This window comes from Rosa rugosa, chromosome 4 (assembly GCF_958449725.1).
Source record: "Rosa rugosa chromosome 4, drRosRugo1.1, whole genome shotgun sequence".
NCBI lineage: Eukaryota > Viridiplantae > Streptophyta > Magnoliopsida > Rosales > Rosaceae > Rosa > Rosa rugosa.
Genome location: NC_084823.1, coordinates 8,942,183 through 8,960,573, shown reverse-complemented (window position 1 = coordinate 8,960,573; position 18,391 = coordinate 8,942,183). Strand labels below are relative to the sequence as shown.

General features: G+C 38.9%; 2 protein-coding genes and 2 long non-coding RNA genes across 4 annotated transcripts; 1 reads left to right on the top strand and 3 right to left on the bottom strand.

The window, feature by feature from the left end:
- The first annotated feature begins 551 nt into the window (after positions 1-551).
- Positions 552-3,714, top strand: LOC133745991 (uncharacterized). Its single transcript, XM_062174148.1, has 4 exons — positions 552-677; positions 798-960; positions 2,969-3,028; positions 3,123-3,714. Exons 2-4 carry the CDS (start codon positions 808-810, stop codon positions 3,459-3,461), a joined length of 552 nt encoding a protein of 183 aa, XP_062030132.1. The 5' UTR covers positions 552-677; positions 798-807; the 3' UTR covers positions 3,462-3,714.
- Positions 3,715-3,774: 60 nt separating this feature from the next.
- LOC133745992 (uncharacterized) lies at positions 3,775-6,543 on the bottom strand. The gene is made up of 3 exons (XR_009863892.1): positions 5,688-6,543; positions 4,937-5,012; positions 3,775-4,004 (listed from the first exon to the last, which is right to left on the bottom strand). It is a non-coding gene; the product is annotated as an uncharacterized LOC133745992 (long non-coding RNA).
- An 861-nt stretch (positions 6,544-7,404) lies between these two features.
- Positions 7,405-12,174, bottom strand: LOC133745988 (sister chromatid cohesion 1 protein 1-like). The gene is made up of 19 exons (XM_062174143.1): positions 11,960-12,174; positions 11,726-11,794; positions 11,578-11,636; positions 11,439-11,483; positions 11,321-11,340; positions 11,154-11,233; positions 10,942-11,068; positions 10,234-10,312; positions 10,037-10,118; positions 9,478-9,805; positions 9,221-9,380; positions 9,060-9,133; positions 8,785-8,959; positions 8,611-8,689; positions 8,375-8,505; positions 8,193-8,277; positions 7,911-8,023; positions 7,728-7,815; positions 7,405-7,635 (listed from the first exon to the last, which is right to left on the bottom strand). Exons 1-18 carry the CDS (start codon positions 12,010-12,012, stop codon positions 7,733-7,735), a joined length of 1,842 nt encoding a protein of 613 aa, XP_062030127.1. The 5' UTR covers positions 12,013-12,174; the 3' UTR covers positions 7,405-7,635; positions 7,728-7,732.
- Positions 12,175-12,830: 656 nt separating this feature from the next.
- On the bottom strand, positions 12,831-15,771 carry LOC133745993 (uncharacterized). The gene is made up of 3 exons (XR_009863893.1): positions 15,621-15,771; positions 13,612-13,812; positions 12,831-13,103 (listed from the first exon to the last, which is right to left on the bottom strand). It is a non-coding gene; the product is annotated as an uncharacterized LOC133745993 (long non-coding RNA).
- Between the last annotated feature and the right edge of the window lie 2,620 nt (positions 15,772-18,391).

Genomic DNA, 18,391 nt, shown 5'->3' with positions numbered 1-18,391 from the left:
CATCATTCTTCAACCAAAAATACAACCACCGGCCTTGTATCATCTTCCTATATCCCGTGACCAATCCTAATCAAATCCAGCCGTTACTTGCAGACCCCAGATTTCTCCGGCCAATTCCAACAAACCTCTTGGCCGAAATCACTGATCACCTCCTCATCGTTGACCTTATCATCTTTGTTTGGGTCGATTTTTTTTTTTTTTTTGTCTATTTCACGTATTTGGTAGAAGAGATGGACAATTGAGTAATCCAGGTGACTCATTTTTAGCTTTCCTTGGACTCTTATTACCTCTCCACCATTGTTATTTCTAGTCATCCCTTCGTCACCTTGCAAAATGGAATCAATAGGACAATATAGCTACAAAAACAACCTCATCATATCAAAACCGAAACCAAAGGAAAAAAAAAAAAGGAGGCCTCTAGGGTCCTCAAGTTGGTAAGAGCAAAAAGATTAGAACTTAGAAGTGAGAAGCTTCTAGGCTGTTTGCTTGTGAGGCTTCTCAATTCTCACGTGCGCTAATTAAAAAGAGCATATAAATACCAGCAGTATTATATTCGTCTACTCTAAACTTCTAAAGACGAGCAATTGAGCAAGGCGGTCACTCATTTCTGGCCCCCTCTCGGCTCTCTTCGTGGTCAACGATTTTCGTCGGAAACCTAATTCTGTCGTCTACGTTTGGTACGAATCCCTAATCACAAGCCATTTCTATCTTCTTCGTTAGATTTTCTCAGGAAAATCCGAGTTTTGGCGGGAAAATTGATTTCAATGTGGTGACGATGTGCTTGTTTTTTTGCGCAGTGAGTGAGTGATGGAACAGCACTTGCGAGGTTCTCAGTCGCCGATCGACGTCTTCAAGTACCGCCGTCGTCGACTGTCGCCGCTCGCGCCCCTGCAGAATCTGATCGCGCCGCAGACGGAGGACGGCGTTTCGGCTGCCGGAAGCTACGGCTCCAAAGGCCAGGTCTCCATCTCTCTCTCTCTCTGGTTCAAGTAATAGTATTGTCATGAAATCGTAATAGGATTTTCATTGCTTCTTTTAACAATTGGTGCAAGTTGATTAGTCTTTCTGTGATTTTCTGTTTTGTTTTGGTTGGGAATCTAGGATATTGCTTAAGTACACTTGGTGTGAGATTTTTAGATCTGAAAAGATGCAAACTTGAGTTAGTTTAAGGATCTTGCACTTGAACTGATGACATTCACAATTCCTTGAGATTTCAGCTGCTGCTATCGTCAGCGAAAATGACAGTCTATTAAGAGCTTTTTGACTTGTGAAATGAGATTTCGAGGAACAACACCAGTATTTTACCACTAGTTCACTAACATTTTAGGAAGAGTATACTTACATAAAGATGCTATGGTCAGTAAAAACACAGTCAAGCAGAAAATGTTGTTGCTTGCTGCCTCTAGAGGGCATTAGATATGAGTAAACAACATTGATATTTGGAATTCATTTAGATTTCTGATGATGCCATGGTTGGTCCAAATGATGGTCCATTAGAGACTTATTTTGACATGCTAAATGAATTATGTATGAATCTTAGGTTTTACCACTTGTTTGTTAACATCAAAGAAGAGGTAGTTACAAATGAGGGCCAAGTGTTTCCATTGGACCTCTTTATCTTTTGCATTTTGATTTCCCTAGTGTTCTTAAACTCCTCTGCTTCTTAAGCTTACTGAACAGTAATGTTTGCTTGGTTATACACAAGCACAAGGCAGAAAATATTTTTGCTTGCTGTGTATCAAAGATCATAACATACATTACTATTCCTCGAGATCTCTGACAATGCTGTGTTTAGTCAAGTTGATGGTTTTGACATGTAAAATGAATGCATGAGAAAAGTTTTTTCCATCATTACTTCATTAACATTTCAAGAAGACGGGTAGAGGGTAGTTACAACTTACAAATAGGTGGTTAATGTTTGAGATTGGTTTGGAAAAAGACAAGGTTCAAGTTAGAGACTTGTAACAATCAAGTTTAGCTATTTATTGTTTTATGTTGCACATTGATCACTCAGTATGCGTTTGAACTTTGAACTGTAAATACTAAGTGCTGGATTTTTATATTAAAACTGTGAACAAGGACTTGGTTGGGTTAATTGCACCAAATTGCATTAGATGAGGCAATACTGTAAGTCTTGCCTTACTGTCACTGCCCAATCAAATTGCTCGTAGCCTATTATCATATTCGAGTTATTTACTTGTTCTTTTATATGAATGTTGCAGTACTACGATTCATTATATGTAACTTGTTCTTATGTAAAATTAGGTTGCTTCTGTAGAAAATGATTCACCACCTTTTGTCATCCTACGGTTCTGGGATTGACTGAATGGGAATTTTGAAATTAAACAAAAGCTAATAGAAGATGAAAGCTATTACTCCTGAAGTAATGTCTATTAGGTCACAGTCTGACAATAAGTTGTTGGCTTGGTGCTCAGATTTTGAAGTCATGTTTTTGTACCTTGAGTTAATTCTAGAGTTGATAAGGAAGTCAGGGAAAGTTAACCTGCTTTCACTGAAGTAAGCAAGTAACAGCTTATGTGCCATCCGTCCATGAGCTTCATAATAGGAAAGAAACTAATAGTGTTCTGCCAAATTTAGTTAGTCATTAGGAGGTTAAATTGTAGTGTACGTAAGTCAATGAGGTACTGTGATTGTATTATTTTAGTAGTCAGTGCAGTTGTTTGTCTGTTCTGTACACGAACCTAATGTTCACTCTGAAATATTAGAACCTTCTCTAAATGCTGAATATGTTGATCTCACAATTTTGTAAGAATTTGGGTTTCTGTTATGGTGCCTTTGATAGTTTTGTGAGTGTGTTTAATACATTGGTTATGCTGCCTCTATAATTTCCTTAAATCTCATTGGTTTTTGAGATGATTTGTTCAGTTGCCCAAGCAAATTGTTGGACTCATAATAGCAAATTGCCCTTTGATGGTGAGGACTTGACCAAACTTTAATTTTCTTACAGTTTGTGCATGGTAAAGAAAATCTGCGTCCAACTTCTTTCCCTGCCAAGAACAAATCCGAGGTTAGCAGTTGGATAGCTACAATTAGCTGTCAAATTTTGAAATATTCAACTACTGAAACTGCCATTGTACGTTTGTTCTGTTATTGTTTCCCAGGCACAGATGTGCAAGTCTACAACTAGCTCAGGATTATGCACACCCAGCCCAAAGTCCCACGTCGCCCATCAGGTCATGGCATCAGCTGTTACAGAAGCAGCAGCAGCAGCGTTAACCTCATCGCCAAAGCCAAATAACACCAGCGAGACCCCAATTACTGTCATCAGCTGCAAGGACTGGTCACCCCAAGATGATGGCATTGAGGTTATCTTGCCTCCAACTGAATTACCTTCATCGAACGAAGATGTGGATGCATCCAGCACTGCTGGGCTGAGTCTTGTCTATGGTCCTACTACAAGAAGGAGATTGCCACTGTTTGCTGAAATTTGCCCAGAGTAGTGATTCTGATGTGTATGGTCTAGAGAACCTCGATTTCAGACAAAATAGATACCGCACTGCACATTCGTCCTGTTAGATTCGGGTTATATACTTGCATTACATCAGACAAAAGGTATAATGTAGATTTGTCATGCTGCTCATATTCTAGTGTGTTGATTGGGATTAAATTGAGGAAAACTCGTTGCCAACTATACTTGTAGAGCTTTTTTTGATGCTCTGTTATGGTGTATAATATCTGGATGGTATAGCATTCGATGTGTCACGCCCCGAATTTTGAATAATCAATTCAAATCCGAAACATGAATAATAACAATTACAATTAACGTCCTGAATTTTTTTCTCACAAACAACCACACTTCACACCTCTCAATATTACAATAAATCAAATCCTCAAGTTAATTATTACAACACACTCTCACCAAATCAAATTGTAAGGCTCAATGAGCTTAACTCACCTCACTATTACAAATGCTGTAAAACTATAACAAATACTCTAACCCGCACGATCACCGTCCTGATTCTCCTGACCTGTAGGATTACCCGCTACACAATTTGAATAGTGTACCGGGATTGCAACAACACAAACCCGGTAAGCTTTTGACAGCTCGTATGAGTAAATGAAAGGATTGCACGATTTAAAGTAACCAAATCAACTCAAGCATAAATTTAACTCAAGTATTTTCTTTGCATAATAATTGAAGTGTACAACGTCACTTCAAGCATCAATCAACTCACATCTCAACATGACTACTCAAAAACAAACAACTGTTTACTCAATATATACTCACAGGCTTATGATTTATTTATATAAATCATCCCATGCAGTATATTATACTTACAGGCTTATGATTAATTAGATTAATCACCCCATTCAGTATATCATACTTACAGGCTTATGATTAATTATATTAATCACCCCATTCAGTATGTCATGTCATACCCAAGGGCATATGATAACTCGTTTATCCCCCAAGCAGTATGATGGCAGACAGACTAGAGCTCTAACTGTATCGTAAAGTGTCACCTGGGCCAAGGTTCACCTTACGAATGACTGCTTTTCTCAATTCACTCGACTCCTCATTTAATTCATCTCAACGACTCAACTATCGCACTTTACTCAATTACCCATTATCATAGACAACACAACATCTAAGATAAATCACATATTCCAAAGGGTAATGCTCAAAATATAACTCAGTAAATTACACCATCCAATATATATTCCACGTAAATATATATATACGTAGTCACCCACACAAGAGTGACCACTAATACCAACTATAGTTCACATGCAATAAAATCTAGAAATTCATTTTTATAGTTTAAATACATTTTACTTACCTATGGACCGTAGTCGATCAAGTCCATATAATTTAAAACAAATATTTATTTTCATAAAACAATTTCCACAATTTCTCAATTAAATAAAATCACCGAATTTCGGTTCGTGAATGAACCATGTGCGATTTACTCACCTCGATATTCCCGCTGCGTCTTCAATTCAACACAATACACACCGAAATCGTTCACCCAAGGGAGACCGTCAATCACCTAATCACACATGACCTTAACTTAGCCAATAGCTCAAAAAAACATACTCAAACGACAATCCAACGGTCGGATCAAAATTAAATGATGATCCAACGGTCGGATCCTCACGGATCGCCTTTAGGATCACCCCCCAAAAATCATCACGAAGATCCAACGGTCGGATCTTCCTGAATCGTCCTTACTAACATCTTCACAAATTTATACGAAAATCCGACGGACGGATTCTCACGAATCGCCTCCCTAATCACTGTTTTGCATTTATACGAAGATCCAACGGTCGGATCTTCGCCCATGACCACACAAAGCCACTGGGACAGTCATAAGATCATCATATCAAAACTACAAGTCCATCTGACGGTCCTAACTTCACAGATCACAAATCTAACGATCGAAATCGATCTAAACTTAAAAATTCATAACTTAATCATACGATATCCAAAAATTGCGTATAATATATCAAAATGATCGTATTGAAATATAGAATCTGAAAATGTACAGAAACCATATTTTTGATCCCCGGAGGTGGCCGGAAAGGGCCGCCGGAGTTAGTGGCAGAGCCGCCGCCGACCACCACCAATGGTGTCGGGGCCGGGCTGCTCTTCTTCCTCGCATCATGCTTAACAACTTTCATAACTACCATGTAAGCTGAAAATGACCGGAAGTGGTTGAAATTACCTAAAACAGTCGAGGTGGCCGGAATTTTTCCAGAAACCGGCGAGAATTTGCAGAAACCGGCGAAGCTCCGATCAACGTAAAAATGTCCTCCTTTCGCTTCGATTCCTTCAGGAGACTTGTTCATAACTTAAAGACGAACTCACTGGTTCAAGAATCACTCAAAACGAAGCTCTACAGCTCGAGATATCTTGATCGAAAGCGTCGGTGGCCGGAAAATTTCCAGAATCCGGCGAGCTCCCGTTCGACGTAAAAACTTCCACTACTCGCTTCGATCCCTTCTGAAGAGTTGTTCAGAACTTCAAGGCGAGCTCACTGGTTCAAGAATCACTCAAAACGACGTCCTGTAGCTCAAGATATTTGGATCGATAGCTCCGGTTTCGTTCTTGATTGGGTTTGACTTGCAGCCACTGCTTCGGGCCACGCCGCCGTGTGAGGCTGCTTCTGGGAGCTTCAGGAAGTTGAGGCGAGCTCGAGGATGAAGTTTGGTGAGGATTGATGGCCTGTAGCTCGAGTTATCACAATTGGAAAGAAATCGGGGCTGGACGTACCCGGTCTCTTCGCCGCCGTTTCCGACTGTGCCGTGACCCAAAACCGCTGCAGGTAGCTTCGCAAGGTTGAGATGATGCCACTGGAGGTTGTCCGGCATTGAATGATGGCCTGTGGAGGAAAAGAGAGCTTGGAGAAATTTTTGCTTTGTTTCGGTATCTTTCGGACGAGAGAGAGTGAGAGAGAGAGGTCGATAGAGAAACGAAAAAAAGAAACAGAATGATGGCTCTCCGACAAGAGGAGGACCGTTACAGCTAAAGGGAGGGGTGAGAAAACTAAAGGAAGGGTGAAATGTTTGTCTTTGATTCTTTCACGAGATGGGATTATTCCTCTATCGAGGTTCGTATTATTCCTCCGACGAGTTTCGTACAATTCCTCTAACGAGGTTATTACACGATGGTACTTGAAAATTAAAAGGACAATAGATTTATGGTGTATAAAATCTCTTGTTGCAGTTTTTATTCGATCATTTCTATCTGCAGCAATTACAATGGCCAGGCTTATGAATTCCACATTGTCCAAATTTTCACAATTTTTTTTTCTTCTTACAATGGAAGGGTCAAATTATTGATCCGGTGATTAATGAATTTGACAAATGGCTTCAATGCTAAATCACCTGTTGAACTAGGTAATAAATTATCAATTTACTCTCAAATTTGAAATTGCTAGTACTCTTTTGTTAGCATCAATTAAATTTTGTCTATTTATCTCTCGTGTAAATATTTCAATATGTATTGTCATCTCTGTAAGGGCCAATTGGTAACAATAAAATGAGCCAAGAGGGATTTGTATTTTGTGTTAGTCACCTCGTGTCATTTTGCATTTGTACTGAAGATTAGTCAAAATTGTGGTCCCATTGAATTAATCATACCAAATGACTCGATAATAACTAATATTTGGTGAACTAAAGCACAGAATCAAGTTTCCCTTGTCTTCCAAACCATCTATTCTCGACTTCTTTTATCGGAATAATTATTACCAAAAAAAAAAAACAGGGGGGAAAACTGTTCATGGAATTTACAGTGATTTCAGACACAGTTCTATACAAGAACAAATAGATAAAGAATTAGTGCGAAAAGAAACTACAATATAGCAAAGGTGGCTGAGCCAGCCCAAGCTTGTTTCAGTTGTGCACCCACCAATCCATTATACCAAACTATATCAAACAAGATCATTAAAACTCCTTCTGAATATCTAACACATAACTCAATCACCATAAATAGCAGTTCTTAATTATTTAATACACCATAAATAGTAATTAGATTAGGTATATCTAATCTATCAAAATTAGAACTCGAAAAAGGATATTTAGATTAAAACTAGCATCAGCTTCCACAAAAGGAGCAATGTCAACTTTCTTCATTAACTAGCATCACTTTCCTAGCTCATTCCAGCACGAGTTCTGTTATAGAATAGTACAGTTAGGTCAGCGTAGTGTCTTTAACATGTCAATGACACAAGGCGGTAAGGATACACAAGTGTAGGTAATCTTACCTCTATCACATCTTTGGTCCTCTAGTCATGAGAATATCCTCGTAAGGGGCATTTTGTTTAACTTTTACAAAATCACGAGTAGCAAGAACTGCAGATGCCAGAACATAAGCAGAACGTAAGCATATTAGGTGTAAAAACAGGCGCATAACATAAGCAGGAAGGGAAGAAAGTATGGATTCCTACCACAAGTTTGATAGAAAAGCAAAGCCGCTCCTCTTCGATTCATTCCAGCAGTCAGGTTGTTCAGGGATTCTACTTGAGGGCCACCCGGTATTTCAAAATGGCATTTCAGTTCCCTGAAAGAATTCCAGTACAAGGAAAAAATGCAGTCAGATCAAAGCTACTTAAGAACCAGGCAATCTAACAGATCTTTGAGACAAGCATACATTTGAGAAGGACATAATGCAATCAGATCAAAGCTACTTATTCACCAGACAATCTAGCAGACGTGCAAGACAAACATACATTCGAATTGCATCAGTCACTTTTTCCAGTGGCTGATTGATGATAGGTTGTTGTGTCTGTGTCGGTCCAGTTTCCATCAATAGTTCTGCAAAAATAGACATGACGGTCATTGAAATCTCCAAAAATAAAGATTGCAGTTATAAACCCATAGCTACTATGCTGCATCAACAGGTAAATTTTACCTTGCTCAGGTGTTGGGCCATTTCCAGATAACCTTGATACCTTGAAGTTTGGATCAGAGTGATGATATCCATTATCCTCCGACACTGGTTCAAGTCCATCGTTGCTATGTTTAGATGAATAACGCCTTTTCCTGTTGGATCTGTGACCATCAGTACTCCAACCACAAGTACACTGAAGAAAAAATTAAATTAATAAATAAAAAGTTCTTATAGATTCGGGTAAAAGATTTGCTAACCGTCCTGAATTGACTTCTGAACTGTTTTTGTCAACTCCCTTCCCAGACAAGGAGCTCAGGACGGATCTTCTTTCATCTCCTGTAAGCAAAAATGAGTTAGCCATTACTGTACATACTTTTAACATAAATGCTTTAATATTAGAGATGTGAGATCAAGAGAGATTATATATATACCAGAATTCCTTGGTGTTGCCAGGTTGGCATCAGCTCCTCTCTTGCCAATAAGATTGGCTCGCAGATCATCCAGCACTTCATGTTGTCGGTCATTGTTAACTAAATTTGTTCGTATCTGTTCCGTGGGAGTTGCAAATGATTGGGAGCCACCTCCACTAAGAAAATCTTCAACAGGCTTCACATTTAAAATATTATAACTTGTCAGACATAAACTTGTTATAATTTCCTGAAAAATAAGAAAAGTAAAAGTAGCTGTATTGGCTTAAATATGTCACCAGGTCTTGATAAGTTTGTCTTCCAGGTGGTGACCATGATGATGGTTCTGGAGGCAGAGGTGGCGAGGTGAATGCTGCAAACAAAACCATAATTGAGGCCCTCTTTCTGTTACTTGAATTATTCATGTCAAAGTTCTCGAATTACGAACTATGATACTGACCAGAAGGTGAGTCATGGGTATGTTTTTCCTTGAATAGCTCTAAGAGAGGAGCTGGGTAATATGTTTCTCCACTTCCAGGTTTAAATAAACGACCCATGAGAACACTAGCTGGCTGCTCCATGAGTTTACCAATCTTCATAGTAGACATTATGTTCTTGGGCTGCAAAAAAAGAACATAATGAGGACAGTGCATGGAATGTACATATGAGTATGCTTAACTCCTCCACTGAAGGATATACTTGGAATTCAGGACAAACCTTTTGGTTTCTTCTTCTTCTTGAAACTATATCTGAAGTATCTTGAAGCCAAGATTGGTACACATGTCCAGGATGGATTGGTTGATCATTATCCATTACAGAGGCAGGTGTTTTTCTCTTTCTCCTCCTTATAGGCCTCTGCCTCGGTTGAGCATTCTCTTGAACATCCTGCATCTGCACCATTTCATCAAACACATTATTAGCCTGCTGTCCTTCCTGACGCTGGTCTTGACGAGGTGGAGAAGGTATTAGATAATTTGGAGAAGGTGGTCGAATATGTGTGGGCTCTCCTGATGTGAGGTCTACGTCATATCCCTCAATTTCAAATCTGCCATATCATCCAAAGAGATAAATAAGAATAATTCTTGCAACAGACTGATTAAGTATCTGTTATAACAGGAATGAAAGGGCATAAAATTAGCTGGGCGCAGAGTTTGCAAACTCCAATGAAAAAGGCACATGGAAACACAAAAGCATGAACACTTTGTTTTCCTCAACCTTCAGGAATGGTAATCAAAAATCAAAAGTTTATCTATACTGTATTGTGGTAATGATTCACCTCTCAAAGCGAGGGTTGAACAAATCTGCATGTGCATCTGATGGATCATAACATTTAGGCAATGTGATATCCTCAGGATCAGCTGAATGCGAGAGAGAGGGGTGGGGTAAGTTAGCAGATGAACAGATTATGGATATGTGTGGTCACAATTAAAGGTAACTGAAGAAGGCAGACTAAATGAATAAGAAAGGAAGGACCTTGATGTAAGTTCTGAGGTTGATCTCCCTCTGCTGCATTATCGTTAAGTGGTTCTCCCACATCTACACTATCCAGTTGCTGCAAGCACAGAAAGAGATAGGGTAGCCATGAGATATTGCAATGATTTCATCAAGTTTCTGTATGCATTTCATACTAGGCACAATAGTGGAAACAAGTTTATTTATTCTTTCTGTAGTAGCTAGGTCAGCATAAGGGTGAGCCATGGTGCATCAGAACTTGTAATAAAAGGACTACCGAGTGGGTAAATCTAAGAGAGAGGGAGACGTGCTTCTATTCAACTACTTTTCTTCACTATAGAGTTTCAAAGTAATCTCTTATTAAGAGTAATCATGGCAAATTATTAAAAAAACAAACTACGAGTCGTTTTAAAGTCTAAATGCGCTCATTCGGGCATTTCATCAAACATCTTTGATGCACCATCGACGAGTTAAAAAAATATAAACAGCTCCATTACCAGGCTAATCTCACTATAGCCGGCCGGAAAACTTTCTCAGGCATTCATTAAGATAAAACAAAATGGGAGTTAAAGAGGTGTTGGGGGACAATTAACCCACCGATGGTGTGTTTCAGTTCAATATTAAAAGCAAACAAACACATACTAGCCGTAGCTGCTACTGATTCACAAAAATACCCTTTACAGAACTAGAGGAATCTCCAGGAAAGTAGAGCCCATTAAGGTCATTTACCATGAGAAAATAGCCGGTTTGCTGCTGGAAAAGCGTGGCATGGTGAGAGAAATCAAGAGACTGCTCGATGTCACCAACAAGATCAGTATCTTGATGCTCAGCCTCAGGCAGAGTTATTGCTTCTTTCCTGCAAAAACCCACAGTGAAATTCAGGAATTGACAATTCTACCCCTCTCCTCCCTAAACACAAAGAAACGCAGCGTTGTACTGACTTGGCCTGAGCTCTCCGTTTGGGGAGGATAGTGGAGTCTGTGTTGGATTTCACCTTCTTCCATGCTTCGTTTAATTCATCCTTGGAACACAAAATTGGAATCGATTAAATTAAGTTAACACAGAATAATAAGGGAAACCAAAAATGGTTGAGAAAAATTGAAATTACCAGAAGACGGTGCACATCATCTGTGTGGAAATTCAAAACAAACGTCAGAAATCGTTGGAACACAAGATTGATTTTGTAAAAATTTCAACAACAAAAAAAGGAAGAAGGAGAAGAGTACCGAATAGGAGCTTCACTTTACGTTCGTAGACGATGACGACTCCACCTGAAAACAGAGGTGGTTATAGGATGATGGAAGCAGAGAGAGGCAAATTGAGATTAAAGAGAGTGAGTACTGTAAATAAGTGGAAGTTGTATACCCATGAGAATACTGGAGAGTCGGAGAGCCATAGGAGCTCTTGGATTCAGAATCTCTTCGCTGCAAAATCAAAATTGCATCAACACCAGATATGTACGGTCGAAATTGAAAAATGAAAACGAAGAGTTAGAGGGAGGGAGTTGGTATACCAGATTCTGATGAGGTCGATCTGGTTGAGATTCCTGCGGTTCATCTTAGCGTGCATGGTGGCGGCCATCCTTAATTAGCATACATAAAAACAGAGAGAGAATCTATGAAGAAATAATTGAAACAAAGAGAGAGAGAGAGCATTGCATTTTCGAAGAGAGAAGATGCAGAGTCTATCTATAAAGAAAGAAAAATGACGTTGCATGTAAACAGAGAAGGATCGAGTACTTTTATACCAGATTTGGCCGAGCGGCTCTTTGCGAGCAAGGAGGCTGTGAGAGTAGAACATCTTCCCAACTCGCAAGTCAAGTCGGTGAGAGTGTGTACGGCACCACCACTGCTCACCGGAAAATGAAATCGAGAGAGAGAGAGAGAGAAGAAGAAGAAGAAGGAGTGAGGGAGTGTTGCTTTATGAGCGCCACAGCAGAGAGAGAGAGAGAGAGGGAGAGAGTGAGAAAGGCGTGTGACCCTGTGGAGTGATACAATGGCCGTGGGTGCATGTAATATCTGCGTGCTACCAGTTCTTGTACGAGGCAGGTTGGGAGGTTTTGTTTTGGGTGAAAATGGTTGGAGTAAAACTGTAACTACTGGTGATGTTTTAATTGGAATGGGACCCACGGGAGCATCTGCTTCACTTTATTACCATTCTCCGTTTTGCACTTAATTGCCGGATGAAGCCTGTGAAGAGTGAAGACTTTTCGAGGCCTATAGGGCTAGGCTTAACCAGCACCTACCTAAACTTACTGTCTACATACAAGTAAAACTTTTTTTTTCTTACAGTGGATGCTGAGAGGTTAGGGTTGGAATCCAGATAAAAATGAGTCGAGCATGAGCTCAATAAAAATAACCGAGCAGAGCTAAACTACAATACATATAGCTCGTAAATTCTAGAAAAGCTTATGCTCGACCTTGACATGTATTGTAATAGGTAGTTTTTAGTTTATTTTGTATTTCTATGTTTAAAAAGATCACTCACCAAGTCACCAATACTGTTGCTATTAGTATCTTTGGTATTTTTGTTCGAACTTTTGTTATTGCTTAACATTTTGTACGAGTTAAGCTGAAGTATGAGAGGCAAAAACCAAAATGAGTGAAGCTTGAAGTTGTTAAAAAATTGAGCCAAACTTGAGTTGAGGAAAAATGATTTGATCCAGGAGTCCGAGCTCTAGTCATTGAAACACTCTGAATATTCAGCAGCCAAAGAGTCCAAAGTAACTAGATGAACGAATCCTTTAGACCAAATATAGGTACCTCAGACATGGAAGCACTGACCAATGAAAAGTAACTCATCGATCCAGATTGGGGAACATTGCATAGTATGAGATGGCCACGTTCTTCAAGAGCTTGGAATTCAACTTCTTTGTTGCCTTAAATGGGTGCCTGTTAGACGTTTCAATGAGAACAAACAAAAGTAAGGATCATTACCTAAAAAGTACATACTAAAAAGTTTAGTAAATAAGAACAATAACATATTCATGATTTGATTTGCAACAAAAACCTAGCTGGTGATTGGATAAATGACTATCATGTGGAACAAAGGCAAAAAGAACATCATGTGGAGGCAAACTAGTTATTGAGTAAATGCCCATCATCTGGTGTACCTGACAAGCTAATGTATAAGAAACAAATCTTTGGTATGAGGAAAAAAGCATGTCCTCATGTTTGAATCTAGGAACTAGGAACAGTTAAAGAGTCAATCAATGTACAGGTGTGGAATCCCACAGTGATCAGTCTTAAAGCTTATATATCTTCTGAAAAAAAAAAAAAAAAAAAAAAATTCCTCGGCAAAAAAGCCCTGAGAAAATGAGCTCCATTTATGTACAGCAAGACATCACAATTAAGTGCTTAGAGACAGTGAAATTAGTGATTGAGGGTAAAATACCACTACCGTTAAATGACATTCCTTCAAGACGGTATATGAATACCAATAGTGAAATGTCCACTGGGTCAGAAAAACCATGCTTATACATAGTCAATGTCTGCTTCGATAGGCCTTTCTTGGTAATACGTCTGGGCCATATGACAACCCCTTCCATCAAGCCGAAGCCAGATGAATCAGTGTTGTTATGCCTTCATCCTAGTGCTACATCTGTATATATAAATAGAGACTTGATTAGCATTTATTCTTTCCTCACGAAGGACCAAAGTTTTACTCCATAAAAAGAAAATGCAAATCTGTGGAGAAGCAGTCTACACCAGTAGAAAAATAAGAAGAATCCCTACAATACATGAAGAAACCTCAACCAAAAGATAAAAGAAGAAACCAACATGAGATGAACTAACTGACAAAAAGATCAACTAACAACTACCTTCTGGTCTAAGAGGATATAATAAAATGAAAGACCTTTCCGGTGGAATAGGGCCCGGCCACAACCAAATAACATTGCCCACCGAAAAATATTAATTTGTATTTCTGTCGCTCTAAATTATGAATCTAAGCTTCATCCCATTCAAGATATTTTTTTCCTCTTATCAACGCCTTTGTTTCTGTTTTGAAGATTATTTTGTTCTTTCTACAGGTGAAATTATTAGAGCATTTATAGACAAAAATAAATAAATAAATTAGTTGTGCATTTATAGACCAAATATATGAGGGATGCATTTCATAATTCTCCCAACTAGAATGCCTGAACTTTGGTAACCCTAAAGCGTCATGCTTCAATAGAAATGTGATACTTAAACACACATAATGGATGTAAAAACCATAGTCTTCAAAGTTAGTCAAAGTATTTTATAGAAAGATTCATTCCTCCGCTTGAACTATATATAAAATAAGCATTGATGCAGAACACCAGAATAAAAGAAACAGAAACTAAAGGAACTAACACCATAGATTACTTTCAATGTCAACACTAACAAACAGAAAGAACATCACCATATTTGATATTGAATATGAGTATATACTTCAATTTCAGCATCCACAGTTTCACTACTCCAATGTCACATTCAAAATGATACAAAACAGCATCAAATCCCTAATTGAAATCCAATCCTACAAGATAACCGAATCTCACTACCTCCCCCTATATGAAACCACCCAATCCTGAAGACTTCTAGCATAACCTCAATGAAGGAAAGATTCAGCCCTTCAACTTGGAAAGGACAATAATCATGATCCTTCGAATAACAGGTGTCGGTCTGCCCTTTAAAATCATCACTTCCACAAACTGTTTGCCTTCATCCTCAGCTGCCTTGTAAAGGTCTCTATCACAGCAGTGTATGTAGCAGCATTGGGCCGCTTCCCCTTGTCCATCGTCTCAAGCAAGTACTTCTTAGCATCTCCAAAAAAGTTGGGTCAGCAGCGAGTCCCTTGATTAAAACTGAGTAAGTATAGGAGTTGGGGACAACCCCATCACCAGCGGTGATGAATGCAGTGTAAGTGTAGGAGGTGGGGGTAACACCGGTACCAAACATGTGCTGGTAGACCTTGTGAGCATCCTTGGTCTGCCAGCACCAGCGTAGGCCATAATGACCATGGTGAAGACCGCCACTTCCGGCAGCATTGCCTGATTAGAGAGAGGCTTAAGGAGCTCTCTCGCTTTATCAAGGAAGCCGGCATCTACCACAAAACTGAACACTCGAATTGCAATTTGATTGAGGAGTCGTAGTCCCCAACCATGTCAAATTGAATTCTCAACATCTTGTCCTCACAGTGTTTGGTCACATCTTCAAAAACCTTCATTACATGTTTCTTGAGGTCTTCGGCACAAGAATTGGGGGGACTAGTTCAGTCATTGATTTAAACCGGTAATCAGAGCTTGAAATTGAATTTAGGTCTTTTTGTATTAGAAACAAATCCAATTGACTAGTAACTAGGGTTTGAAATTTAGATCAATAAGCTGTGCTAGGGTTTCCAAAAGAAGACGATGAGGTAACCGAAGAAGAGAAGCTACTCACCTTTCTCTGCAGAAACTATGTGGTGCTTGAGTGGAGAACACAGCACCTTTCTCTGATAGTTTTTATCTGAAGATTCCAAGTCTGTTGCAATTTTCGAAGCTCACCGGAAAAATGGAAAGAGAGAGTTTCAGGGCCGAAGAAGAAGAAGAAGAAGAAGAAGAGGAGGAGGCCTAATTTATAGAGTGAGTTTGATTCTCTCTATTTCTCAGGCGCCACAACATTGCAGAGTTTGAGAAAGAGTGTGATAAAATGGCGCATGGTGCATGGACTATTTTCGTGCTGCAAGCTCCTGTAAGAGACACGTGTGCAGGTCGGGAGCGTTTTCGGTGAAATTGAAATGGGAGACTTGGTGTGTACTTTGTGTGAAAGGCTGTTAAACTTGATTTCTACATATAAGTAAAAAAAAAAAATTACGGTGGAAGTTAAGAGGTTAAGATGGGTGATTATGTGATTGTACAACTGATTCCATGGTGTACCTTAAATAATTGGATGATTGCATAGTCAGTCCAACAGTGGAGACAAAAGAGTGCACATGTAGCTGTACTAAAGAAAACGAAAGCTTATCCTATTATGTCTGGTGTTCAGATATCCTGCTGCTCCTTCTCTATCCAAGCAATCCCACTCTCAGAGACAAAGAGTTCCTCATTTGCAATGAAATAGGGCACCTGTAACAGATGATCTGTTGTTCTGTTCATATATACTTATGCAAACCTAAACACCAATGTTAATGACAATGCATAAAAGGGCAAAGCTAATGGTGCGTTTGGATGAGAAAATTATGAAATCCGTAGGAATTTATAAATAATGGAATCTTTAACTCCATCAATCTAAAATTCCATTAATTGCAATTTCTATTGTTTGGTTGTATCTATTTAGGATTTGAAATGTGTAATAAATTAAGAAAGTTTAAAATAAATAAATAAATAAAATAGAAAAAAACCTTGTTTTGGAAATGAAAATTGAATATTGCAAAGGAATTCGTAAATGACACCTATTTTGGTGGAAATTGAAGTGGGGAATTTAAACAATGAATTCCTTCGTTTTTTTCCACAGAGAAATTTAAAATTTCCAATATGATAATGCCAAACGAGAGAATTAGCTTGTAGGAATTATGAAATCCTCACTTTCAATTAAATTCCATCATTTTTTCCCTCATCCAAACACACTCTAAAACATTCCTTTCACATGCTACACATTTCCGTTCAGATAAAGAGAAAGAGACTAGCAACAATTTCCAATCCATAATTTTTCTTTTTTCATTTAGGGAAAATTGTCCAAACAGTGTCTGAACTTTTCCAGACTATTAATTTTCATACCTATACTTTGAAAAACATCAAAATGGTACCTGACGATTTAAGCCCGACCCAACTTATGTACCTAGCAACAGTAAAGCCGTCAACTCCGTTAAATTTTGAGGGGTAAAAACGGTACTTCATGTATTTTGATACAGTAAATCAATTTTAAAACAATGAAAATCCAAAATAAACCCCCAACTTTGAGGTTGGGGAGACTCGAACCCATCCCAGCACATATGGGAATGAAAGCCCCAACCACCAGAATACTTGCATGGTATTAGTATGTGGCAAACAAAAATTATATATATCATTTAGTTTAAAAACACTTTTTCTTTGACCATTCTGTCATCTTCCTTCTCGTCTCTCTCTCTCTCTCCTCCTTCTTCATTCCAGATTCCCAGCCACAATTTCAACACCATAAACCAACAACAATAACAAATCCTTGACAATTGGATTCTTCAACAAAAACCCAAAACTCTTCATTGATCTAACCATACCCAAAAAGTTTACAAAATCCAAGTTGTACCAAGAAGCATCAGAATCTTCCTCCTTTCTTATCTTCTTCTTCCTCTCTTCATGCTCATAAACTGAAAATCACAACAACCAAATGTTTCCACATCATTCAAAATTCCAAACCCAGAAAAGTGATAATAAAAAAATAAAAAAAATTTGTAGGAGGTTTATAAGTTATTAGAGCTAGGAGGTTTAAAAGTTCGATTTGATTTTGCTAATTAGGTTCTATAAAATCTGGGCTTGTGTTGAGTTTGACCCTTGCTCAGTACCCAGTTCATGGTCTAAAGAACAATGCCCCTTGCTCAGTACCCATTTACGGTGGTGCCAAGCTCCATAGAACTTGTAATTTTGCTTCAACGCATCCACCACCTACACAACCAAAGCAGGAGCTGAAGGAGTAAATGCCAAACTCTTCCAATTCTTCCGCCCATTAGTGGCCCCATCCAAACCCAGCTCCGAAACCGAGCTGCAGAACCCCAGAATCCCAGTCAATGCCCCGAAAAACACCACCAAAGACCTCTAACCACCAAGAACAAGAACATCCCAGCAACAAGAACAACCATTAAAAACACGATCTGGAAAGCAAGAGCAGTACCCAATACTGGCCAGAACGAAACCTTGACGGATTGGACAGTTGCTATGAACTTGACCCGGCGGCCATAGACGCTGTAGGTGATTGAGCCGAGAGCGAAGAGATAGATGACGAAGATGAAGAAGGTGAAAGCGAGAGCAAGGAGGTTGTTCTTCAACACCAAGACCCGTCTTCACATCTAGAATTGAAGGGAAGATGGAGAAAAGAGCACTATTGTGAAGCGAATCAATCAATCAAAGAAAGAGAGAGAAAAGAATTCGAAGGCAGCTGGAAGAAGGGGGTCAACTCCAAAAAAAAAAAAAAAAAAAATCGGAAGTACCAATTTTACCCCTCAAAATTTAACGGAGTTGACGGCTTTACTGTTGCTAGGT